General features: G+C 41.6%; 1 protein-coding gene across 2 annotated transcripts in view; it reads left to right on the forward strand.

The window, feature by feature from the left end:
• Positions 1-13174: 13174 nt before the first annotated feature.
• ITGBL1 (integrin subunit beta like 1) overlaps positions 13175-20559 on the forward strand; it is a 209667-nt gene continuing 202282 nt past the window's right edge. For both annotated transcript variants that reach the window (XM_007075308.3, XM_042979777.1), the window contains exons 1-2: positions 13175-13276; positions 14429-14646. In XM_007075308.3, coding sequence (XP_007075370.2) covers positions 13179-13276; positions 14429-14646 — 316 coding nt within the window. In that variant the 5' untranslated portion in view covers positions 13175-13178. The remainder of the gene's footprint in view (positions 13277-14428; positions 14647-20559) is intronic.

Consider the following 20559-nt stretch of genomic DNA (forward strand, 5'->3'; position numbering starts at 1 on the left):
TCTTGCTTTGAAATTCACTTAGACACCGTAAAAAGAGGAAAAACAATATAACGCACCTCATTAGTTTGTTGAGAAGCACTTAGCACACAGTTATAAGTAATAGTACTCACTAAAAGTCAGCTGCTAATAACATCGATGAAGTTCTAAGATTTAGTCTTTATAAATTTATCAGTAGGAGATTATTTAAGTCTTGTGTTTATAGATCACTTTTTTAGCATTATCAATATTATCCTGAATGGTGGTTTGGGTATCACTTAAGCAACTTTAGGATATCCCGATGCAACTAAAACTTATTTAGTAGCATCTGGGGAGCAATCTTGTGAATTCTACACTGTCAGGATCTTACAAGTTAAATTGTAGCACTATGCTGCGATTCCAAAGGCAAATGATATGATAAGATAATGTGGGGTGACTGTAGGAAATGTGAAGAAAATAAACTTAATAAAATCTGGCAGACCGAGAGAACTCCAGCAGCACAGCTTTGTGTTAATTGTTGAAAAGCAACAGCAGCTGAGGTCAGCCTTACGTTTCACATACAAGACACAGGGGAAATGGCTCATCTTGAGCAAAAGGTGTCACGAAGTCCACCTGGGAGAGCTGGGTACAGAGACAAAGACAAGCCAACCAGTGATCTGATTACCTGCTTACCCTGGGAAGGTAGTTCTGTAAAAACGTTGCTATGTCACGGAGAATAAGGCTGGCCTCAGCAGCATCTTCAACAAAAAGAAAACATGTGTGACTGCTAAGAAGGACAATGAAGTTGTCTTAGCATCATACTTATTTAATTCCTCTTGGTTCCTCCAACCCCAAAGGGAAAATGGAGAGGAGGCAGTACAGCTGTAGAGCAGGACAAAGCTGGGGCTAGATGAGTGACTAGAGCCAATGGCTTTACCTCTCCAGGCCTCAGTTTTCCCATCTGTGGAATGGAAATAATCTGTTGTGTTCATATTTACCAAGCCATGGGTGTAATGGATCTTTGTAACTAAATTTGTGGACTGAAGCAATGGTTATCAAAAGACTTCCCAAAATCCAGTGATCCAAGAATGTATCCATTTTTCCAAATAAGTCATCAGAAATCATCTTCTTTGATTCAAACCTGTTTCTTCTCGTAGTGGATATAAAATGGTTGCTCAACATGAATTCTGCCATGCATTTGTGTATTTGCCTATATATTATTATTATGTGTATATGATTTTTTTAATGTACAGAGGCATTTGCTGAAGTTAGCCTAATCTACTTTTTCTCCAAATTAAGTAATTCATTTCTTCTTGATCAATCATTCAATATGGAACCACAATTCTTAAATCACTGGAAATGACTATCCTTACTGGTCATAAACAATTGAATAACAGTAACTGTTTATGGTTTAAACTAATATATTCCACATAAAGTTAGGTGCTACATGTAGTGCACAGAAAATATATATGTTATTTTAGTTTGAATTTCTCAGAAGCAGACACAGGAATGAATATTTATGTGCCATTAATTTTAAAACAAGTGCTCCCAGAGGAAATTAACTTGGAAGTAGAGGAAGCAGGACAGGGAGAGGAAGAAGATACAGGCAACTGTGTAATTTTAGACACAAGACCCACAGAGAATAAGGTTTATCATGATTATGCAGAGGAATGCGGGATTTTAACTTTTGCCTCACTGTTGTCTAAATCTAGGCAAATTTGCTGGGCTTTCACCCAACAGTCAATCAACAGATTGTTTAATGGTTTCAGGAAGGTAAGCAAGGTTGTGGCAAGGGACATGCTCAGGGAATAAAACTAAACATCCAGGCCCTTCTGACTGTCTGCACCTGTTGACAAGGTGGCTCCAACAGTCTGACAAGGTGGCCAGAAGAAGATATGCAAGTGCTGGTCTTTGAAAGTACACTAAATGGGCTCCATCCACCCAAAGAGAAATTTTGAATCTGAGGGGACCTAGGCAGGGAAGGTCTGCTACCTATGGTAGCCACCTTTAAGATGTTGAGAAAATACAACCAACGTATATAAGACAGAGTATAATGTAAAAATTAGTTCAATAACTGTCGCTATTTTTTACATGGGCTGAAGGAGACTGAACAGACTTGTTTATAGAAGGCATTGAACGCAAGTGTAGGTTTCCTAAAAGGGAGAAGATTTAACTGCATGGAGGAGAAGAGAGGGCCTTTTCAAGTGGATGTAAAAGCAAAATTTTGCAGATTAGAAAGCACATGGTGAGAAGGCAGGTGAAGTACACAAGTTTTTGGGGGGAGTAACACCTGGGAAAAGGGAAGGCAGGAAGCCATCAGACTACTCTGTTGACCTGACATTGCTCCGTGCTCGTCCATAGGAAGCTCTTGTGTAGTGATTGCCCCCCGGAGCAGACTGTGAGGGGCAGAAATAGCTGGGCTTCATAATCTGGCCTTATCCAGTCAGTGATGGGATATTCCAACAAAAGCATGACCTTCGCTAGAAAGCTGAGGTCATCGCTGAAGAGGCCAACAGCTGGTGGCTTTCAGCTGACCATGCTCCTCCCAGTGGGTTAACTAGTCCTTCCTTGAAGAGAGTTCTAAGCAACATTTCTGCATTTCTGCACTCATGACTAAATGCAAAGTGTGAGAAATTATGGAGGTCTGTGACACAATGTCCTTGACTGTAGGAATGGAATAGGAACCACTTTTGTAATCATGCAAAATATTAGAAATTGTGAGAAATATTCCTTGGGTCTGTCCTCCTTGTTGATACATGTTCTTGTATCTCAACCCTGGTTTCATTCTTGTTGGCACTTATTAGATGCACACTTTATGTTTTTTGAATGAACAACTGAATGATTGCAAGCAGTAAATGTTGCTAAAGCAAGGGTATGGAATGATCTAATGTTCAAGGTGGATCAAAGAATACTGAGTTACCTATGGACAAGTGGCAGGGAAAGAGGAGTAGCTGAAATGGAGAATGGAGGACTATGGGACAAATCTCACCTTCTTCGCCATTTGACCTAAGACCAATTCTGTTCCAAAAGAAGCAACTGACTTTATGCACATATTCCTTATCCATCATTTACTAACATTATCATCTTGGTTTATTTGCCTGACTTTTGTGAGCAACATGTTTCTACCTCATGAAGTTGTAAGAATTAAGTAAGATAAAATATCAATCTTGTCGATTCTCAGAGGCAAATGTTTTTTTCACATTAAAAAGAAAATCTGAAATCAGATCAATGGTAACTGATGGAATCTTGCAATTGATGTTGGCCAAGACAATCATGATGATGCATGCATGTTCAAAGCTCTAATCTCAAAGTTTGCAAATGTGGTGTCAGCCTCTTGGAATAAAATCCCAGAGATAGTAGCAGAGCAATCTTGGAAACCAGATGGGTGTGGTGACCAGGTGTAGACCATGGGGATTCAGATGAGCTTAGCAAGATTCTAGACGTTGCAACCAAAATTTGGCTAGCTGTACAAATATGCTAATAACTCAGCACCAAAGGGGTTTGATTTCTTTTATAGATTGTTTTAAGTAGAACTGCATAGTCAACACTTAATGACACAGAGGATGATATGGTATGAAAAATAGTCATAAAATTCTAAGTTGAATAGTGAGTAGTTAGATTTTGCAGAGAAGTTTTAGGAATAAATATCTCAACCAATTTGTTTCACTTGTGTTTTCCCTTTTATTTATAGAATACAGAGATATGATAAAAATAAATGCACTTCTACATAATCCTAAAAGATCTCTTTCAATAAGTATAAAATAAAACAGCTAACTGATAAGAACACATGTCACAGTTTAGTTGGCCATATTTTTTTTCTTTCTGAATTGCACATGAAACAATGATGAATCCTAAATGGATGGCATAAAACGTGATCGATACATCATAGGCTCTCACTGCAAGTGAGCGGACTTGAGATTTCAATTATTTGTTACGTCGCCAATCTTAAAGAACTTAGTTATTTAAGCCATTGCAATAAAGCTTTGGAAGAACCAACACAATGAAAAATACACAAGCCAAATCATTTAATTAAGACCTTCTTGCTCCATTTTATAGTTTTATCATTAACTGAAAGAAGTCTATGCTACCTCTCTTTCTATCCACAGTTATACCCAATCAATAGTAAATAGTCTTAGGAAGAGAGTTAATTAATAATATGATAATTATAAAACCATGAACTCAATTTTCCCATTGTGTTCAATATTCTTTCAGTACACCAGAAACTATTAAAGACATCTAGGTTTTCAGTTGTTGAATATCAAGCTTCATTTGACTGTACAATGCCAAAGCAACTGATGTAGGGGCAGAATTAACTAAAGGAATAAGTTGCTTGACCATTTCAGCCAGAGATTGAAAGGCAAGTGTAATTTATAGTGTTGCTGTAGACAAGGGAAAACAGAAAGTGGGAGGAAAAATGGTAACTGAGTTACTTAGACAAGATAATGAGCTGCTCTCTTTTCAAAAACTGCCTTTATCGTTCTAGTTCTTACTCAGCTACTCAGTTTTTCTTCTTTTTAGTTACTGGCCTCATTTACCCCCTCTCCTTTTTCCTGAAGCAATTTAATTGGTATTTACAAGAATTTATCTGCTTGTTATTGATTACCAGGCTTATATCAAATGAAATGTATAATATTGAAATTCTTCATTGTTCATGAGACTACAAAGTTTTGCTGACAATTGCCTTCACAATGAGAAAATGTTTGCAAGTTTCTTAGTCAAACAAATTACATCCGAGTCCACATACTGCTTTTTTGACCCTTATAATTTCAGTTTATAAGTTGCATGTTATTGGGGGGGAATACTCAGCTCTGGTATGGGATCTTGTATCGCTGTTATAATTGCCACAGTGCTTATCACTCTCTCAGATGATACACTCAGGACAAGACTTTCTACCCAGGCTTCAGCATGCAACCAGCCAGGCATCTCTCTCCACCTAGATAATCTCCTAGATGATGTCCCTTCAGTCTGTTTATTTTTTCCAGATTTATGTAGAATGGGTCCTACTGATGTTGGAATGATAGTGCAAATAATGGAAGCAGTAGTATAATAAAATTAAAAAAATTTTTTTTACCATTTATTTATTTTTGAGAGACAGAGGAAGACAGAGCGTGAGAAGGGGAGGGGCAGATAGAGAGAGGGAGGCACAAAATCCAAAACAGGTTCCAGGCTCAGAGCTGTCAGGACAGAGCCCAACACGGGGCTTGAACTCACAAACCAAGAGATCATGACCTGAGCCAAAGTAGGACTGTTAACCGACTGAGCCACCCATGTGTCCCTGGATAAAAATTTTAAAACTGGGTAACCTGTGGTATACACTGCAGAAAACCCCTGAGTAGTGCTGCAGCGAGAAGGAAACCGGGTGGTTCTCGCTACTGAGCAGCTTTGTAAACCAGTCCATGGAGTGCAAAAAGTCTCTGGTACAGAGTGCAAATAAAACTACACATAAATGAACTACTTTTAACTTCTGGAAACTTATGCTGTATAAACCAGCTCTATATAAAACCCCATTTACCAGAAAACTAAGTACTAATTTCCATCATTTCCATCTCTAAGATATGTATATATGTAAGCAGATATATAAATATAATGTATAAATATTCATATAATACTATGCAGAATTTGTATTTATATTTTATTTATAGAATATATTATTATATTATGTAAATATAAAATTTATATAATAACATATATTTGCTTATATGTATATATACATACATACATATTCCTAGTCCTCTTTATACCTGGAAGGTTTAGACAAATATAGAAAGAAAATACAGTCACAGAAATTTAGAATTGAAGAAAACCAACATTCCCTTCAACCATGACATTTTGGAAACTGAAATTCACCTGGCTAAGGAAACCAGCCAAGATCAGGAAACTTTGGATGAAAATGTCAGCATCAGAAACCCTTCTCTGAACAAAATAGTCCAGTGTTCTACTTGTCCACTCCCGATTATAACCTTCTAGTTATTATTAATTGATTAACAGCTAAGCATGGCTTGAAGAATTAAGAGTTTATTCATTGGGGGGCGCCTGGGTGGCTCAGTCGGTTAAGCGTCCGACTTCAGCTCAGGTCACGATCTCACAGTCCGTGAGTTCGAGCCCCGCGTCGGGCTCTGGGCCGATGGCTCAGAGCCTGGAGCCTGCTTCCGATTCTGTGTCTCCCTCTCTCTCTGCCCCTCCCCCGTTCATGCTCTGTCTCTCTCTGTCTCAAAAAATAAATAAACGTTAAAAAAAAAAAATTAAAAAAAAAGAGTTTATTCATTGGGATTAAATACTATTGAAGAGAGAAATCCCTTTTCCCCTGAAGTCAATGAAAACAACTTTCTAGATGTTTTTCTTTCCCCTAAAATTTCCCTTCAGCATCAGCTAGAACTGCAAAAATACTCAGAAGACTGAAAGATTATTTCTTATCCCAAAGGTTCCTAATATTTCCAGGTGTTTTTACTACGTGGGAGGAAAAAAAAATGCCTCTGGTTCTGTACTAATGTCTGGAAAAGATGTTAACTAAACACCTTTTTGTTCCACAGCTCTGCCCTGGCTGAAAAGTTCTTTTTTCTTGGAAATTTAAACTTATTTTTATTGCTGCCCGGGAATACTTAGCCTTCCTGAAAGCTTTGGTGTGCCTTTTACCATTCGAAAACCTGGAAGCCTCTTTTTGGCTGAAAACACTATCCAAGTGGGTTTTGAGTAAAAATAATTATTTTTCACTTCAAATTTGACTCTAAGGGATTGAACTATTAGCTTGCCACACATGTATGGAGAGCTCAGTAGGAGCTGTTCATTTTCTGACTCTAGATTAGCATTCTTGATTTTTTTCATGACACATATAATTTTCTTGCTGATTTTTATATTTTAGTTGCCTAACTCATCTCTTAACCTATTAATTCTTTCCTTTCATTAAACTTGAAATTCTTTCCTTTAGTTCAAATTGTTGAATTTAATCAAGGTGTATTAAACTTTTAAAACTCACTAATTCATGGGGTGACTGGGTGGCTCGGTTAGGCGTCCAATTCTTGATTTCAGCTCAGATCATGATCTCACGGTTCATGAGTTCAAGCCCCACATGGAGCTCTGCACTGACATTGTGGAGCCTTCTTGGGATTCTCTCTCTCCCTCTCTCTCTCTGCCCCTCCCCAGTTTGTGCTCTTTCTCTCTCTCTCAAAATAAATAAATAACTCTAAAATAATAAAATAAAATGACATGAAATAAAACAAAACTTATTCATTCATTCAATCATTTTCTAAGCAAATATTTGTTAAGATTCTACTCTGTACCAGGAACTGGAGTTATAGCAAAGGACAAGAGAGCAAAGATCCTCATTCTTATGGAAATTGCATTTAAACAGGGAGCAGTAGGGGTGCCTGTGTGGCTCAGTTGGTTAAGCATCTGACTTTGGATCAGGTCATGATCTCACGGTTCATGGCTTCAAGCCCCACATGGGACTCTTTGCTGATAGCTCAGAGCCTGGAGCTTGCTTCAGATTATATATATCTCTCTCTCTGCCCCTCCCCTGCTCACACACACTCTCTCTCTCACAAAAATAAATAAATATTAAAAAAAGTTTTAAAGGGGGTGTAGTAGCTTTTACATGGTGGATAAATAAATGGAAAAGTATAATGTTAGACTCTGCCAAAAAAATCAAACAGAACAGAGTGTTTGGTCAGGGAGAGCAGGTGTAAGGGTATCAAGATTGTTGCAAGTGGGAATTAGGAGACTGTCTTGTATCTGAGTGATCAGACTGAGTGAAGGCTGTTCCGGAAGCATCCGGCAACTCCCAGTGAGGGGGGCAGCTGTGAACTATCAGCTGAGGATACTGAATCAGCGAGGGATGGGTGCATGGACCCTGGAGAGGGCATCTGGGTTGAGCATCCACTATGGAGATAGTCAGAGTCCAAACATAAAGTGTCTTGTGTGAAATTATTGAGTGCTTAAGCTTTGTGCTGTAAACAATGGAGAACCATTAAAATATTTTTCAATAAGAAATAGAGGTGATAAAATTTGTATGTTAGAAGAATCTCTCAAGGGCATTGGCTAAGGGGAGACACAAAAGGATGAGACTGGAGAGGCCAGCTGGGAGGCTATGGCCATGTTATACAAGATAAAAGCAAAAATAAAGGTAAAGATGTTGAAGGAGGAGGTTAGATTACTAAGAAGCAGAATCAACACGATTCAGGGGCTTACTGGATAATCCACATGAATTGTAGAGAGGAATCAAAGTAACTCTCTGAACTATGGCTATAGGAATTAGGTAAAAACTGGTATAATTAATAAACCTAGGCACATATGAAAAGGACCTGGTGTTATTCAGATTCGTGTTATACCTGTCTGATGGCAGGAGTTCACAAATGTCATCTGACAGCTGATCCAGAGTCCACTATATCCCCAGCATCATTGCTGACTCATAGATCTAGTTCACATGTTTTGCATCTTTTAATTTGTGTATATCTCCCATAGGTATTGAGTGTATAACATGTCTTGGGCACAGTTTTCGGTGCTGGCAGAAAAGGTATGGAAAACCCCAGTTTTCCCTAGTAAACTAACTGATGGGATCTGTCATAATATTTTTGTGAACAAAACAAAGACATGGGCTGATTCCAGACAACTCAGTACACTAACAAGAGGTTAGATTGCCTGTCCAAATACATGTCAGTTAGGGCACTGCTATCGTCTTGAAGAAAGGTCTCACCTACGTTTGGTCCTTCACCCATTTTTTTCAACTACGTTAGTAATTATGTGGATGAAGATGGGGAAGTATGCTCATCATACTTACTTTTAGAAGGGTGAGAGAAATATGAAAACAGCAGCCATAATGACTTTGGATAAAATCTCCATGAAAGAGCTAAGCCCAGGTAAAATTTAATAAAGTAAACATCAACTTATATTTGGAAGAAAATACACTTGTACAAGCACATGATTGGAATGATGAGAGTGAAGAAGATAATCTTCAGTTCATTAGTAGAAATATAGTATATGAAGTAAGGATGTTGAAAGCACCAATCTGTTCCTGTTGGAAAAGGTCATGGAGAGGACATGACTGCTGGTAGACCCACAAGCCGGGTGCATAAAATCAAATGCTTGTCACCCCCTCTCCTGTCCTTGGAATGTACGTTTTGTCCACTGTTCCCACAGTAGGATTCATTTTCAAGGACACAGACTCGAGAGCAATGTGTTGGTGAGACCATCTGGATGGCATACGTGACTGAACACAGTTAAGGCCTCTGTATAAACACTTAAGATTGTGGCAGGTGGGTGTGGAGTTCTCCTTGTCCCGTGGCTCCCCAAGATAAGCCTTGTAGGTAAGTTCTTTGGTTACCACACCTGCCACCTGCCAACGTGGAGTGGCCTTCTTTCTCGGTCTCTCCTTGCTCTCTGTGTTTGGGGGCCGTTTTATGAAACAGAAGTTCCGCACACGTCAGACTACACCTACTTTATGGTCACACTTTACAGAAGCATCCACACCAGATACAGTAAAAGCACTCAGGAAATCAGGCTATGGAGGGTTTGAAGTTGTAACATGCGAGCAAGAGGTGATGGAAGCGAGAATGTTGATCTTGAGAAGGGTAGAATTATTTGGGGTGTATGTAGACAGGTGGTGGGACTTCAGAACACACACATTAGATCTTAAACTGTTTTGTAGCAAGGCTTATGGCCAGGATGTTATTTTGTAAAAAAATTTTTAATGTTTATGTATTTTTGAAAGAGACAGAGCATGGGCAGGTGTGGGGGGAGCTGGCAGAGAGAGAGAGGGAGACACAGAATCTGAAACAGGCTCCAGGCTCTGAGCTGTCAGCACAGAGCCCAATGCGGGGCTCGAACCCACAAACTGTGAGCTCATGACCCGAGCCAAAGTCAGACGCTTAACAGACCGAGCCATATAGGCACCCCCAGGATATTATTTTAAATGACCTCTTGGAGTAGATTTGAAAGCAAAGGTTGAGAACTTCAGAGCTGAAATCAGAGGGAGATGCATTCCCTTTAACTTCTGTTTTCTTCTGAGTCTATCCGATCATTTGCCACGTGTTGTACATCATCAAAAAATTAATTTTGAACCATCCTGTCTTAAAAAAAAACACTTGAACCCTGAGATTCTATGATTTTGTGACCTGAGGACTCAAGGACTCTGTTCAAGGACTAATACATTTTCAGTCCCTTTGAACTGGGTTCCAGGTGCAAGGAGTTCTCCTCCCAGCATCCAACTCAGGCACCCTCCACTGTGCATCCAAACCACCGCTTTTCCCCTAGCACTGCCCCAAGGTCTGCAAGGTCAGCGAGAAACTCAAGGCCCTGCAGGCAGGAATTGGGCAATACATCTGCCCTCATTAGGATGAATGTTGTTGAGGTTTCTGCAAACAGGGAGAAGGGAGAAGTAGACATTTCCAAGGCATTTATAACTTCAGCAGAAAAAACACAAGTTTACTAGAGGGAGAAATTTTTAAGTTATTCTTTTTATTTTGCCAGAGTTTCTGTGGGCCCAAGGCTTTCTACTGAGTCACTAAGGCAGCCACGATGTAACTATTTCAACTTGCTGGGAGTATTATTTCTGAGTCACAGTAATATAATGATCTGAACATTTAAATGCTTTCTGTCACCTAGCACCTCCGATCTTCATGGCTGCACACTCTTAACGATGATATTCCTCACTGCACACCACACTGTATGAAAATACCACAGGGTAAAAGAATTGCCCTAATTCATGAACAAAATGTTCAAACATCAGGTCCGTATTTCACAATGATTCTTCTTTTCCCTCTCAGAAAAGAGGCAGAAAGTAACACATGACTCATTTGTTACAAGTTCCATGTTTTCACTGCAAATTCCTAGTCAGGCTTTGGAATTGATGCTTCTCTTCTACTCTTCCCATATTCTCTGAGTCACCAAGGTTTTTAGATGTTGGCAGGAGAGCCTGTTCCTACATCCTCATAGTGTTCCACGTGGCTGAGAGGGGATACAATTCTGGAAGTGGAACCAGGAGTGAGTGTAAATCCACCCTTAGATCTAGGCATCCGTGGCCCCAGCCCTGGGCCCTGAGCTTTGCAAGCCTTCTCAGATAAATTTCTCAGAATATTTTTAAAGGCCCCCTGTGATTCAGTAGGTCTGGGGTTAGGCCTGAGAACTTGCATTTCTAACAAGTTCCCAGGTGCTGCCGATGCTGCTGGTTCACAGATCATACTTTGAGAATGGCTTGTTTAGTGACTCCTTCCAAAGGAAGGATTTTAGTGTCTCTTGTATAGTGTCTGTCCTCCAAATGCAACCCTTCACCCCCCACCCCCAGGATGAGTAGTTCATGTGACCCAGGGAACTTACCAACCTATAGCCTATGTCACTCCCTCTCAACCACACTCTTAGTACCCAGGACTCCAGAATTCCCTGTCTAGACCACTTTCTGACCCATGTACACCCTTCCCCAGTGCGTCCTCCTGATGGCAGATCCCCTCACCAGTGTGCACGTGCCTGGGCTTAAGGGTTGACAAAGGGTCAGCCATTTGGAGAAGGCTTAGCTGTGTGGGCTACTGTTGTGGCCCAGACCCCTCCTGGTGAGAAAGAGATTGGGGAGACAGGAGAAAAGGGGTAGGCTCTCAATGGAGGAACTTCTTTGCCTTCTTGCCTCAGAAAGCAAATGCTGGGGGTAGTCTTATGTCTGTTCATGTAAATAACAGGGAGATATCCCATCCTGTTATAGCTTATCTGGATGTTAAGGCCACACAACAGTAGCTTGGATGGTTCTAGTTGGTGAGGAGCCACTGCCTCTGAAGTGCTCTGCTTAGACCTAAGAAAGAACATTTTCTACCCTTTCATGCCACCCTCCACTACATTCCCCAGGTGACCACACAGTGTAGAGGACAGTGTATGGGCTTTGAGTTCCCAGATTTCAGCTGGAGCCCCCACTATAACTTCCTGCAGGAATCTGAGCAAGTCAGTCACTTTTGAGCAAGAGGTCATTTTTTGCTCTTGGTTTCTTGAGCTTGATTATGGGGATAAGAACGCTTCTCCCCCTCTTCCACCCCTTCCCCATTCCCACCCAATTTTCTTCTCTTCAGCCCTCATCCTTTAGCTCAAATGCCACCATCTTGATTAGCTCAGGCACATCCAGCTACTCTGGAGGGAACTGCACTCTTTTTTCATTGCACTTTGTCTTTTATATTTGCTTTTGTTTGATTAATGTCCACTGGCCCACTGGATTCCAAGCACAGGGATCATGCCTCTATAATTCTCCAGTTGTGTCCGTTCCATCTGGCACGGAGCCTGGTACCTGATAGATGCTGAACCTGGGCTTGCCAAATGAGTATAACAATGAGTGGTTATTGTTGACATTGGAGATAAAATATACTAAGGGACTGGCGCATAGTAGGTGCTTCATAAGGGACACTGATGATATTTCAGTGCAGTTGATGCCAGAATCTCACATTTTATTTTGTTTCTTCCTACTTGGTGCAGGGGGGGAGGGGGGGAAATGGGGTGAATTTGGGACAACTAAGATCTGAACCGTCCAAGACAAGAAAAAATGTGGTGTGATAAGCTACTGGCCCAAACACCCAGAATCATGACAAACTTGTTAAAGGCTTAAGAAATGAAAAACCCATCACTTAAAACAAAGAGTAAAAAGTACAAGAAAAAGTTATATTCGTCCATTGCGCTGGCCCCCTAGAACTCATACCCCAAATAACACACCTTCTGAAAAAGCCCTTGGGGGAAATAATTCCCTAAGTGCTCACGCTGACGTCACTAGCCCTCCCCTTCCCCCCTTTCACATCTAAGGGACTATTTTATCTGTCCCTTGAATATCAACCAGCCCAAATACTCCGCATCTCTGGGGCCTGCACTGAAGAAAGAAATGATTTTCCTAAATCTGTGAACAGGACTTTTTTTTTTTTTTTTTAATGTCAAAATAAACCATCTGCTTGTACAACTGTTTCTAATTACTCCTCTGCCTAGACTCCGCACTTGAGGGGTTTGGTACCAGCACCCCGCCCAGAGCGGTGCCGCTGCCCAAATCCTCACAGGCAGGCAGCTCATCAAGGCACTCGCCCCTCCTGGTAGAGGCCCGACCCGCGCGTCCTGGTGTCTCGTGTCTGTGTGTCCGTCTGCGGGACGGTCTGCGCCGGTGGCACCTCTCCCCACCCCCCGCCCCCCGCCCCGAGCGCCCCCCCCCCCAGCCCCCCACACACCGGGAGCCCCACCCTGCAGGAGCGCAGCTCGCCTGCACAGCCCCGGAGCTCAGCATGCGTCCTGCAGCCATCAGGAACTTCTTGCTGCTGGCCTCCTCCCTTCTCTTCGCGGGGCTGTCAGCTGTTCCTCAGAGCTTCTCGCCATCTCTGAGGTAAGTTTGGTTTGTTGTTCTTTGAGACCGACCTGCCTTGCTTTGTGTGGCAGGGCTTCGAGTTTGCAGGATGGCTGCCCAAAGCCAAGAGCAGTTAGAAAGTTGGCCACGGGGTAAACTCTTTCCAACCTGTTCTTATTCCTTATATGTCTGCACTGTGTGTTGCTTCGCGTCTGTCCTTTTACTTTTCCTTCGGAAAAATACAGTGAATAAATATAGATATATAATCTCCTCCTAGTTTAGTACATAGCAGGAGGAACTTCTGCCGTGAGATTGAGGAAATCCTGTGTACCTACCTGTGTGTGCTCATAGCCTATAAGGCAGAATTATTTCACAGGGTCTGCATTACATTATTGTATTGCCTTTTGAAAGGGTCTTTGAGGCACATGATCATAACTAAACTTTTTAAAAGTTTATAAGCACTGCTTAATGCAACTAGGAAAATATTATGTCCTACACTATCATAACATCTATAGCTCTTCCTACATATCCCTCTCTTCTTTTTCATAAAAGGCTGCTCCTGGCCATCAGATAGCAATGGGACTTTTTCTTCTATTTATTTATTACAATTTCTTTTAATGTTTATGTATTTTTGAGAGAGAGAGAGAGAGAGAGAGAGCAAGTGGGGAGGGGCATAGAGAGCCAGAGACACAGAATCTGAAGCAGGCTCCAGGCTCTGAACTGTCAGCACAGAACCGGGCGAGGGTTCCAACCCACAAGTGGTGAGATCATGACCTGAGCTGAAGTCTGACACTTAACCCACTGCGCCACCCAGGTGTCCCAGCAATGGGACTTTTTAAAGTGTACTGAAAAGTCAGCCAAATGTCATACTTTGCATTCATTTGCATTTAATCAAAATGTGCATATAAGATTCTGTGCCAAGCCATCAAGAGGCAGGGCTGGACCACCTCTGTCCACTTGGAAGGTGGTCCTGTTCCTAGGCGTGCAGGTTACCCCTCAACGTTTGGGTCATTCTCTTGTGATGGCCCATGGCTGGTGCTCGCTTGGCCCCGGAGAAATGTGGAACCTCAGACTTCCTTTCTGTGAAGTTGAACGTCGCCAAAAGGGTGGTTGGGGGGAACGTGGGCTCAGAGCAGAAGGGGCTGTGTCTGCTCTTGACCATGGCCCTGCTGTGGTTTGTCGCCCTTGCAGAATTGGGCCGGGTGCAGCGTGCAGGCTGTCCCGGGCCGAATCGGAGCGCCGGTGCCGCGCGCCCGGGCAGCCCCCAGGGGGCGCTCTGTGCCATGGCCGCGGCCGGTGCGACTGCGGGGTCTGCATCTGTCACGTGAGCGAGCCCGGCGTGTTCTTCGGGCCCCTGTGCGAGTGCCACGAGTGGGTGTGCGAGACGTACGACGGGAGCACCTGCGCAGGTAAGATGGCCCGGCTCACCGCGGGCGCCGGGGGCGCACTCCCCGCGGGTGTTTCTGCCACTTCTCGGGGAGAGCCGGCGGGAGGGGGCCCCTAAGACAGCTCTCCAGGAGGTGACTGACTTCGCGCGCGCGGGTCCTCCTAACGCTCCTCCACTCTGGAATCACGTGTCTCAATACTTTCCTCCGCCTCAGGGTTCAAACTTAAGTAGAACTAATATTGGTAAGATTCACTCAGTTGATTATAACTCTAGCTTGCCTCTATTTTAGTTCCTTATTACACACTTAAATCTCCAAACTTCCTCACCAACGGAGTTAAGCTGGTGGGTTCCTCTATCCCAATCGCGTATGTTAATCATATTTGCAGAACATAAACCGGTATTTTATTTTTACCAAGGAAACGCAGGGGGAATATTACCTTCCTAAAATCCAGCCGCGGTAGGTTGTGTCTTTGAACTCTGATTTGCCTTCTTCCTCTTAGGGTATAGTTCCCAGAGGGAAGTGCATATCAGAAGACTGTAACAAGGGAAAAAATAAGCAGACCCAAATCTACTTAGAAGCGATTGCTTTTGTGTTGTTTTAGCCGCTTGGGTTTTTCAGCTGCAGTGAAGCTTGGTATTTTGGAAGGAGTGGAGTCAAAATAAATTCATTTCTCTTGTACATTTTTAAGGAGTGATTCAGGTTGTGATATTGGAATGGGTCAAGCTATCTCTTCATAGAGAACCCCCCCAGCCTATACCACTTTCACATTTACTTAGGGCCATTCATTTACTTAGGACCAGAACTTCTGTTGGGTGGCTGTGAATGATACAGATGCTCCTCTGTTAGTGAAAGGACAACACAATGGATTCTAACCAGGGTTTGGCAAGTTTGTGGGGGAAAAAAATCACAACGTATTTTACCCACAATGTAATGAAGAGTCCAACACTAACAGTGATGAAGAGTGAGTTTATAGCAAAATGGTTTTTTGCTTGGCACCTGGGCCCAGAAGTGCATACTGAGAATACTTAAGACGCACAATGGAAAAGTAGTCATGTAGGTCATTTGGAGGGGAACAGGTGCTTCTGTGTGGCTTTGTTTACCCTGTGAAGGCTGTGGCTCAGCCCTTCAAAGGTACTGAATGCCACAGCTTGTTACTCTAACTTTGTCAGTCCCACAAGCTGCTGTATTATTGAGGACAGCCCTTTGGAATGAAAGCTAAGTATTGTCTAATATTTCGTTCCAAATTCCACTGTTACCTGACTTCTCTGGCTTGTATTGCCTCTGGCAAGGCCTTTTCAATATCACGGGTTCTGAACACATTTTTTCATTGGAAACGTAAGTAGAAAGATGCAGTCTTGAACGGGTGAAACTAGTTACAGGTGTCGTCAGATAAAAGTTCCCTATTGAAGAAGCTTATCTGGGTCCTTTCTGCAAAACTATGCAGAGGGAATGCTATGGTATGTAGTGTTCTTGTTGATCGCCCATGGAAAGTGATGTGTTGTTTCCTTACAACATCTCACTGCATTCTTTCCTCCCTGATACGAACAGCACTGAATCATACGTGGTTTTGTTTGCATACGTGTGTGTTCCCCTGGAGGCAAAATGCTTCTCTTTATTTCAAGGCTGAATGAGATAACTGTGTTCATTTGCAGTTCTCACCTTTGTGACTGATGCCCATCGAGGCCTGCTCTCCTGGGCCTGGTGAGAATCTGTGCCCGCAAATGCTCTGAATATATCTCCCAGGCGAATGAGATCTTTACACATAGCACCTTCGAGGTGCTCACCAGCTTGCGTCCCTTGTTCTGTGCTTCAAATTGAGCTTTTCAATTCCGTCTTCAAGAACAAGTTCCTATATTATAGCGAGTAAGATAGAAACATAGCAAGTTGCCTTTTATGTTTTTATGTGCACCTGGGCCTTTACCTCTATGGTGCTTTCCAGAAATAGAGTAGCTTTCAGAGACCTCCCCCAACCCCTTTGAAGAAAAGAAAATCCTGCTCCTGGTAGTGTATCACTGAGTCATTAATACTCTGGGCTCTGGGGGAAAGAGTTCAGGAGGCCGATCCCAGCCCCACCACTTAATAGCTGTGTGAACTTTGGCAATTCCTTACACTTTCTGAGCTTTGATTTCTTCATCTGCAAAATGAGAGTGATAACATTACCTATTTTACAGGATTGTTGTGAGCATTAACACATGTAAAATACTTAGAATAGTGTTTTGCACAAAGTGCTCAGTACATATAAATGTGTGTGGATGCTTATAACGTAATATTATTACAGTGACACACAAAATGTGAACTCGTATGGATAGATAGATGCATAGGTAGATGGGTAGCTAGATAGCCTGGCTTTGTCTTTGTTGGACATTTGATGCAGTGAGAGCAGTTTGGTTTTTGTCATGTAGCCTGGGCCTGTTATTGATCCAAAGCTCAAAAGGTCGAGCAAGGATAGCTATTTTGGCCAAACCTCAGAGCAGCTGTATTAGATACACCATGCCCTTTGAAAGTTAAGTCCTTTGGGATTTTTATACTGTGAATCATAAGAAAGATACTTATTTTAGTTTGAGCCTGCTTGAAAGTGATTTTGTGTATACTGTCATAAGTGGTTTATTTCTTCCAGTTTCCACTTGTTCGTGGCCCATGAATCTTCCTTGGACTTCTGTAGTGTAAAGATCTGGCTCAGAAGTTGTTCCTGTGTGTGTCACAGTCAAATGAGAAGTAAACTAATTTGGGTGGGCTATTTCTTTGAGAAGAGTAAAATGTTTGATTTTATAAAAACAAACTTTCAGCTAGTATTTGAGAGCATCTCTGAATAATCCCCTGAACAAGTATGATTACACTTAAATAAAATACTGTTTTTTTAAAGTTTATTTATTTTGAGAGAGAGAGAGAGAGAGAGAGCGCGAGCGCAAGCAGGGGAGGGGCAGAGAGAGAGGGAAAGGGAGAATCCCAAGCAGGCTCTGTGCTGTCTGTATGGAGCTCAGTCTCAGGAACTATGAGATCATGACCTGTGCCCAAATCAGGAGTTGGAAGCTTAACCAACTGAGCCACCCAGACAGACCTAAAATATTGTTGTTGGTTTTTTTTAATCTATTCGAATCATTTTTGAAATGTATCACTTAAATGAGTTTCAGTTTTAGTAACTGGGAAGAACTAATTGAATTGAATTTAGCAAATACTTATGAAGTTGTATATTTACTAGATCCTCTACTGTTGAAGGGGGTATAAAGATGTTGAAAAGAGGGGCTCAGTTGGTTAAGTGTCTGACTTTGGCTCAAGTCATGATCTCGCAGTCTGTGAGTTGGAGCCCCGCATTGGGCTCTGTGCTGACAGCTCAGAGCTGGAGCTGCTTCGGATTCTGTGTCTCCCTCTCTCTCTCTGCCCCTCCCCCGCTCACATTGTGTCTCTCAAAAATAAATAAACATTAAAAAAAAAGTTGACACAAATGCTTCGAACAGTGTTATTCATCGTAGCAAAAAAAAAAAAAAAAAAGATGTGGAAAATATGACAACTTTCCATTGAATAGGGAGATGAAAAGAAATACCAAATACGTGTAATGCAATGCAGAATATACTTTCTATAAATTTCTGTGAGAGTTCTATTCAGACAGGAATTAAATATTGTGGTTAAAACACTTGAGAAAGAGGTAGCTTTTGACATAAATCTTTGTGTGTACAGGGAGGTTTTTAGTCCAAAAGGTGGACTATTGGAATTCTCAGGGAAGAAAAATTCAAGCAGTGGTTTAGAGGCATAAAAGCATGTGGGTGTGCTTGGGAACTAGTGAGGTATCTAGGTTTGGCTTTGGCTGGATCTTAGGGCTGTGGGGAAACTACTGGAAGATATTTTGCGTTAGTAGGACATACTTTTTGAGAGCTCTGAACCTGAATGTGAAGTCTGTGCTTAATTAAGCTGCATATAGGAGCCATGATGTGGTTTGAACATGGGAGCAATGGTTAATACTCTGACCCATGAAAATTAACAGGCTGTCTGAGGGCATGGCAAGTTAGGGTAGACACTTGATGGGGAGGAACTCCATTTAGATGCTATTTAAACTGTAGCCCAAGGGAGTGAGAATAAGAACTATGATGATTTTTAAAAAATTTTTTCTTATTAAATTAAAAAATTTTTTTAACCTTTATTTATTATTGAAAGACAGAGAGAGACAGAGAGTGAGCAGGGGAGGGGCAAAGAGAGAGGGAGACACAGAATCTGAAGCAGGCTGCAGGCTCTGAACTGTCAGCACAGAGCCCGACGCGGGGCTTGAACTCACAAACCGCGAGATCATGATCTAAGCCGAAGTCGAATGCTTCACTGACTGAGCCACCCAGACGCCCCAGAACTATGATGAATTTTAAAGACTATTGAAGGTACAGTCAACATGCTTTAGTACCCACGGGTGAGTAAAATGATAAATCAGTGACTGGAAGTGTGATAGAACTGGTGGAATGAGGGTCAGGAAAAAGAACCAGATGACTCCTAATCAATGGCTAAAAATCTTTATTAGAGAAAAAACACTTCTTTGAAATCTGAAATTGCTGTAAAAATGAGGAATTATAGCTAGCCGAATGAATTTGGACTTTATTGGTGGTGGATCTAGGACTAGATGGATCATGTCTGAACTGTTAACTTGGGTTAAATTGTTTGTATCCTTAACGTTGAGCCAGCCATCTGATTTCTCTGAAACTTAGATTCTTTTTTTGGAACATCTTTATGGATATAAAGAACCTTGCATCCTGCATTGTATTATTCAGAATAATTTTTATATTTATGTATAAATATATTTAATACCCACATAATTATGCATTTATACACTAATTCATACTATGTATAAAACATTCTTATAAACATTGATTCATGTATATAAACTGAATATAAAAGTAATTAAAATACATGGAAATACCCCTATTATATAAATAGTAGCATTTTTTTTCTTGCAGATATTTCTTTTACACTGCTAAATAAATAGTATGAGGTTTTTTTTTTTTTTAGTTGATTTATTTATTTTGGGAGAGAGACAGAAAGAGAGAACAAGCATCTCAAGCAGGCTTTGCACTGTCTGGGGCTCGAACTCATGAGCTGTGAGATCATAACCTGAGCCGAAATCACGAGTCAGACACTCAACCGACTGAGCCACCCAAGTGCCCAAATAGTGTGAGAATTGTGTATGATTATTCATGAGAACTGGACTTCCTGGCTCTTTAGAGTCAGTCTTAGGACTCTTTGATCTGCTTTTCCTCACAGTTGTGTTTTTCTTGGATAGTTGTGTAATTCCCTCCAAGCCTATTTTGTGGAATCACTCTTTGGTTTTTCCTTTCTTAGTCATTTTCCATTTTCCACCTTCTCTTCCTTTCTTCAAACCACATTCTGTCTTCCTTGCCCACTCCTTTGACTGTGTCCAGCCTCTCCACCTTGGTATTTGCCATCATGGTTGCTTCTTTATATTCCCTCTGTGCCCCCGCATGGGGCACCAAGCACGTAAGACCATTGCCTCTTCTTTACTACCCCATTGAGTAGACGATTGTGTTGAACAGACAGACCCCACTTTCCACATCACCTCCTTTCTTGTGTTTTCATCATGGTCTTAACATGTCCTTAGTTTTGGAGAACACATTCAGGAGTTCCCCACCACTAGCTCACTCACTTCATGCAAGCCTCTTGGTTTTTTTTAGTTCTACTCTCTTAGGTTCATCTATGTTGGATAAGTACATCCTGTCTTGCCTCAAGGGACACATAAAAATGAAAGATTTTCATCTTCACTTTCTCCCATCTGTACTGCTTTATTTGTAGAGTATTCTGCAATTCAATGATAGAGACTGAAATACCTTGTCGTGGGACCAGGTCATCCCCACACCTTGCTAATCTAGAAGAGTGTATTTATGACATGATGGTGTTTAGATCAAGTAGTGTCAATGTGAGAAGTTCCATGGTTATTTTTCA

This window comes from Panthera tigris, chromosome A1, assembly GCF_018350195.1.
Source record: "Panthera tigris isolate Pti1 chromosome A1, P.tigris_Pti1_mat1.1, whole genome shotgun sequence".
NCBI lineage: Eukaryota > Metazoa > Chordata > Mammalia > Carnivora > Felidae > Panthera > Panthera tigris.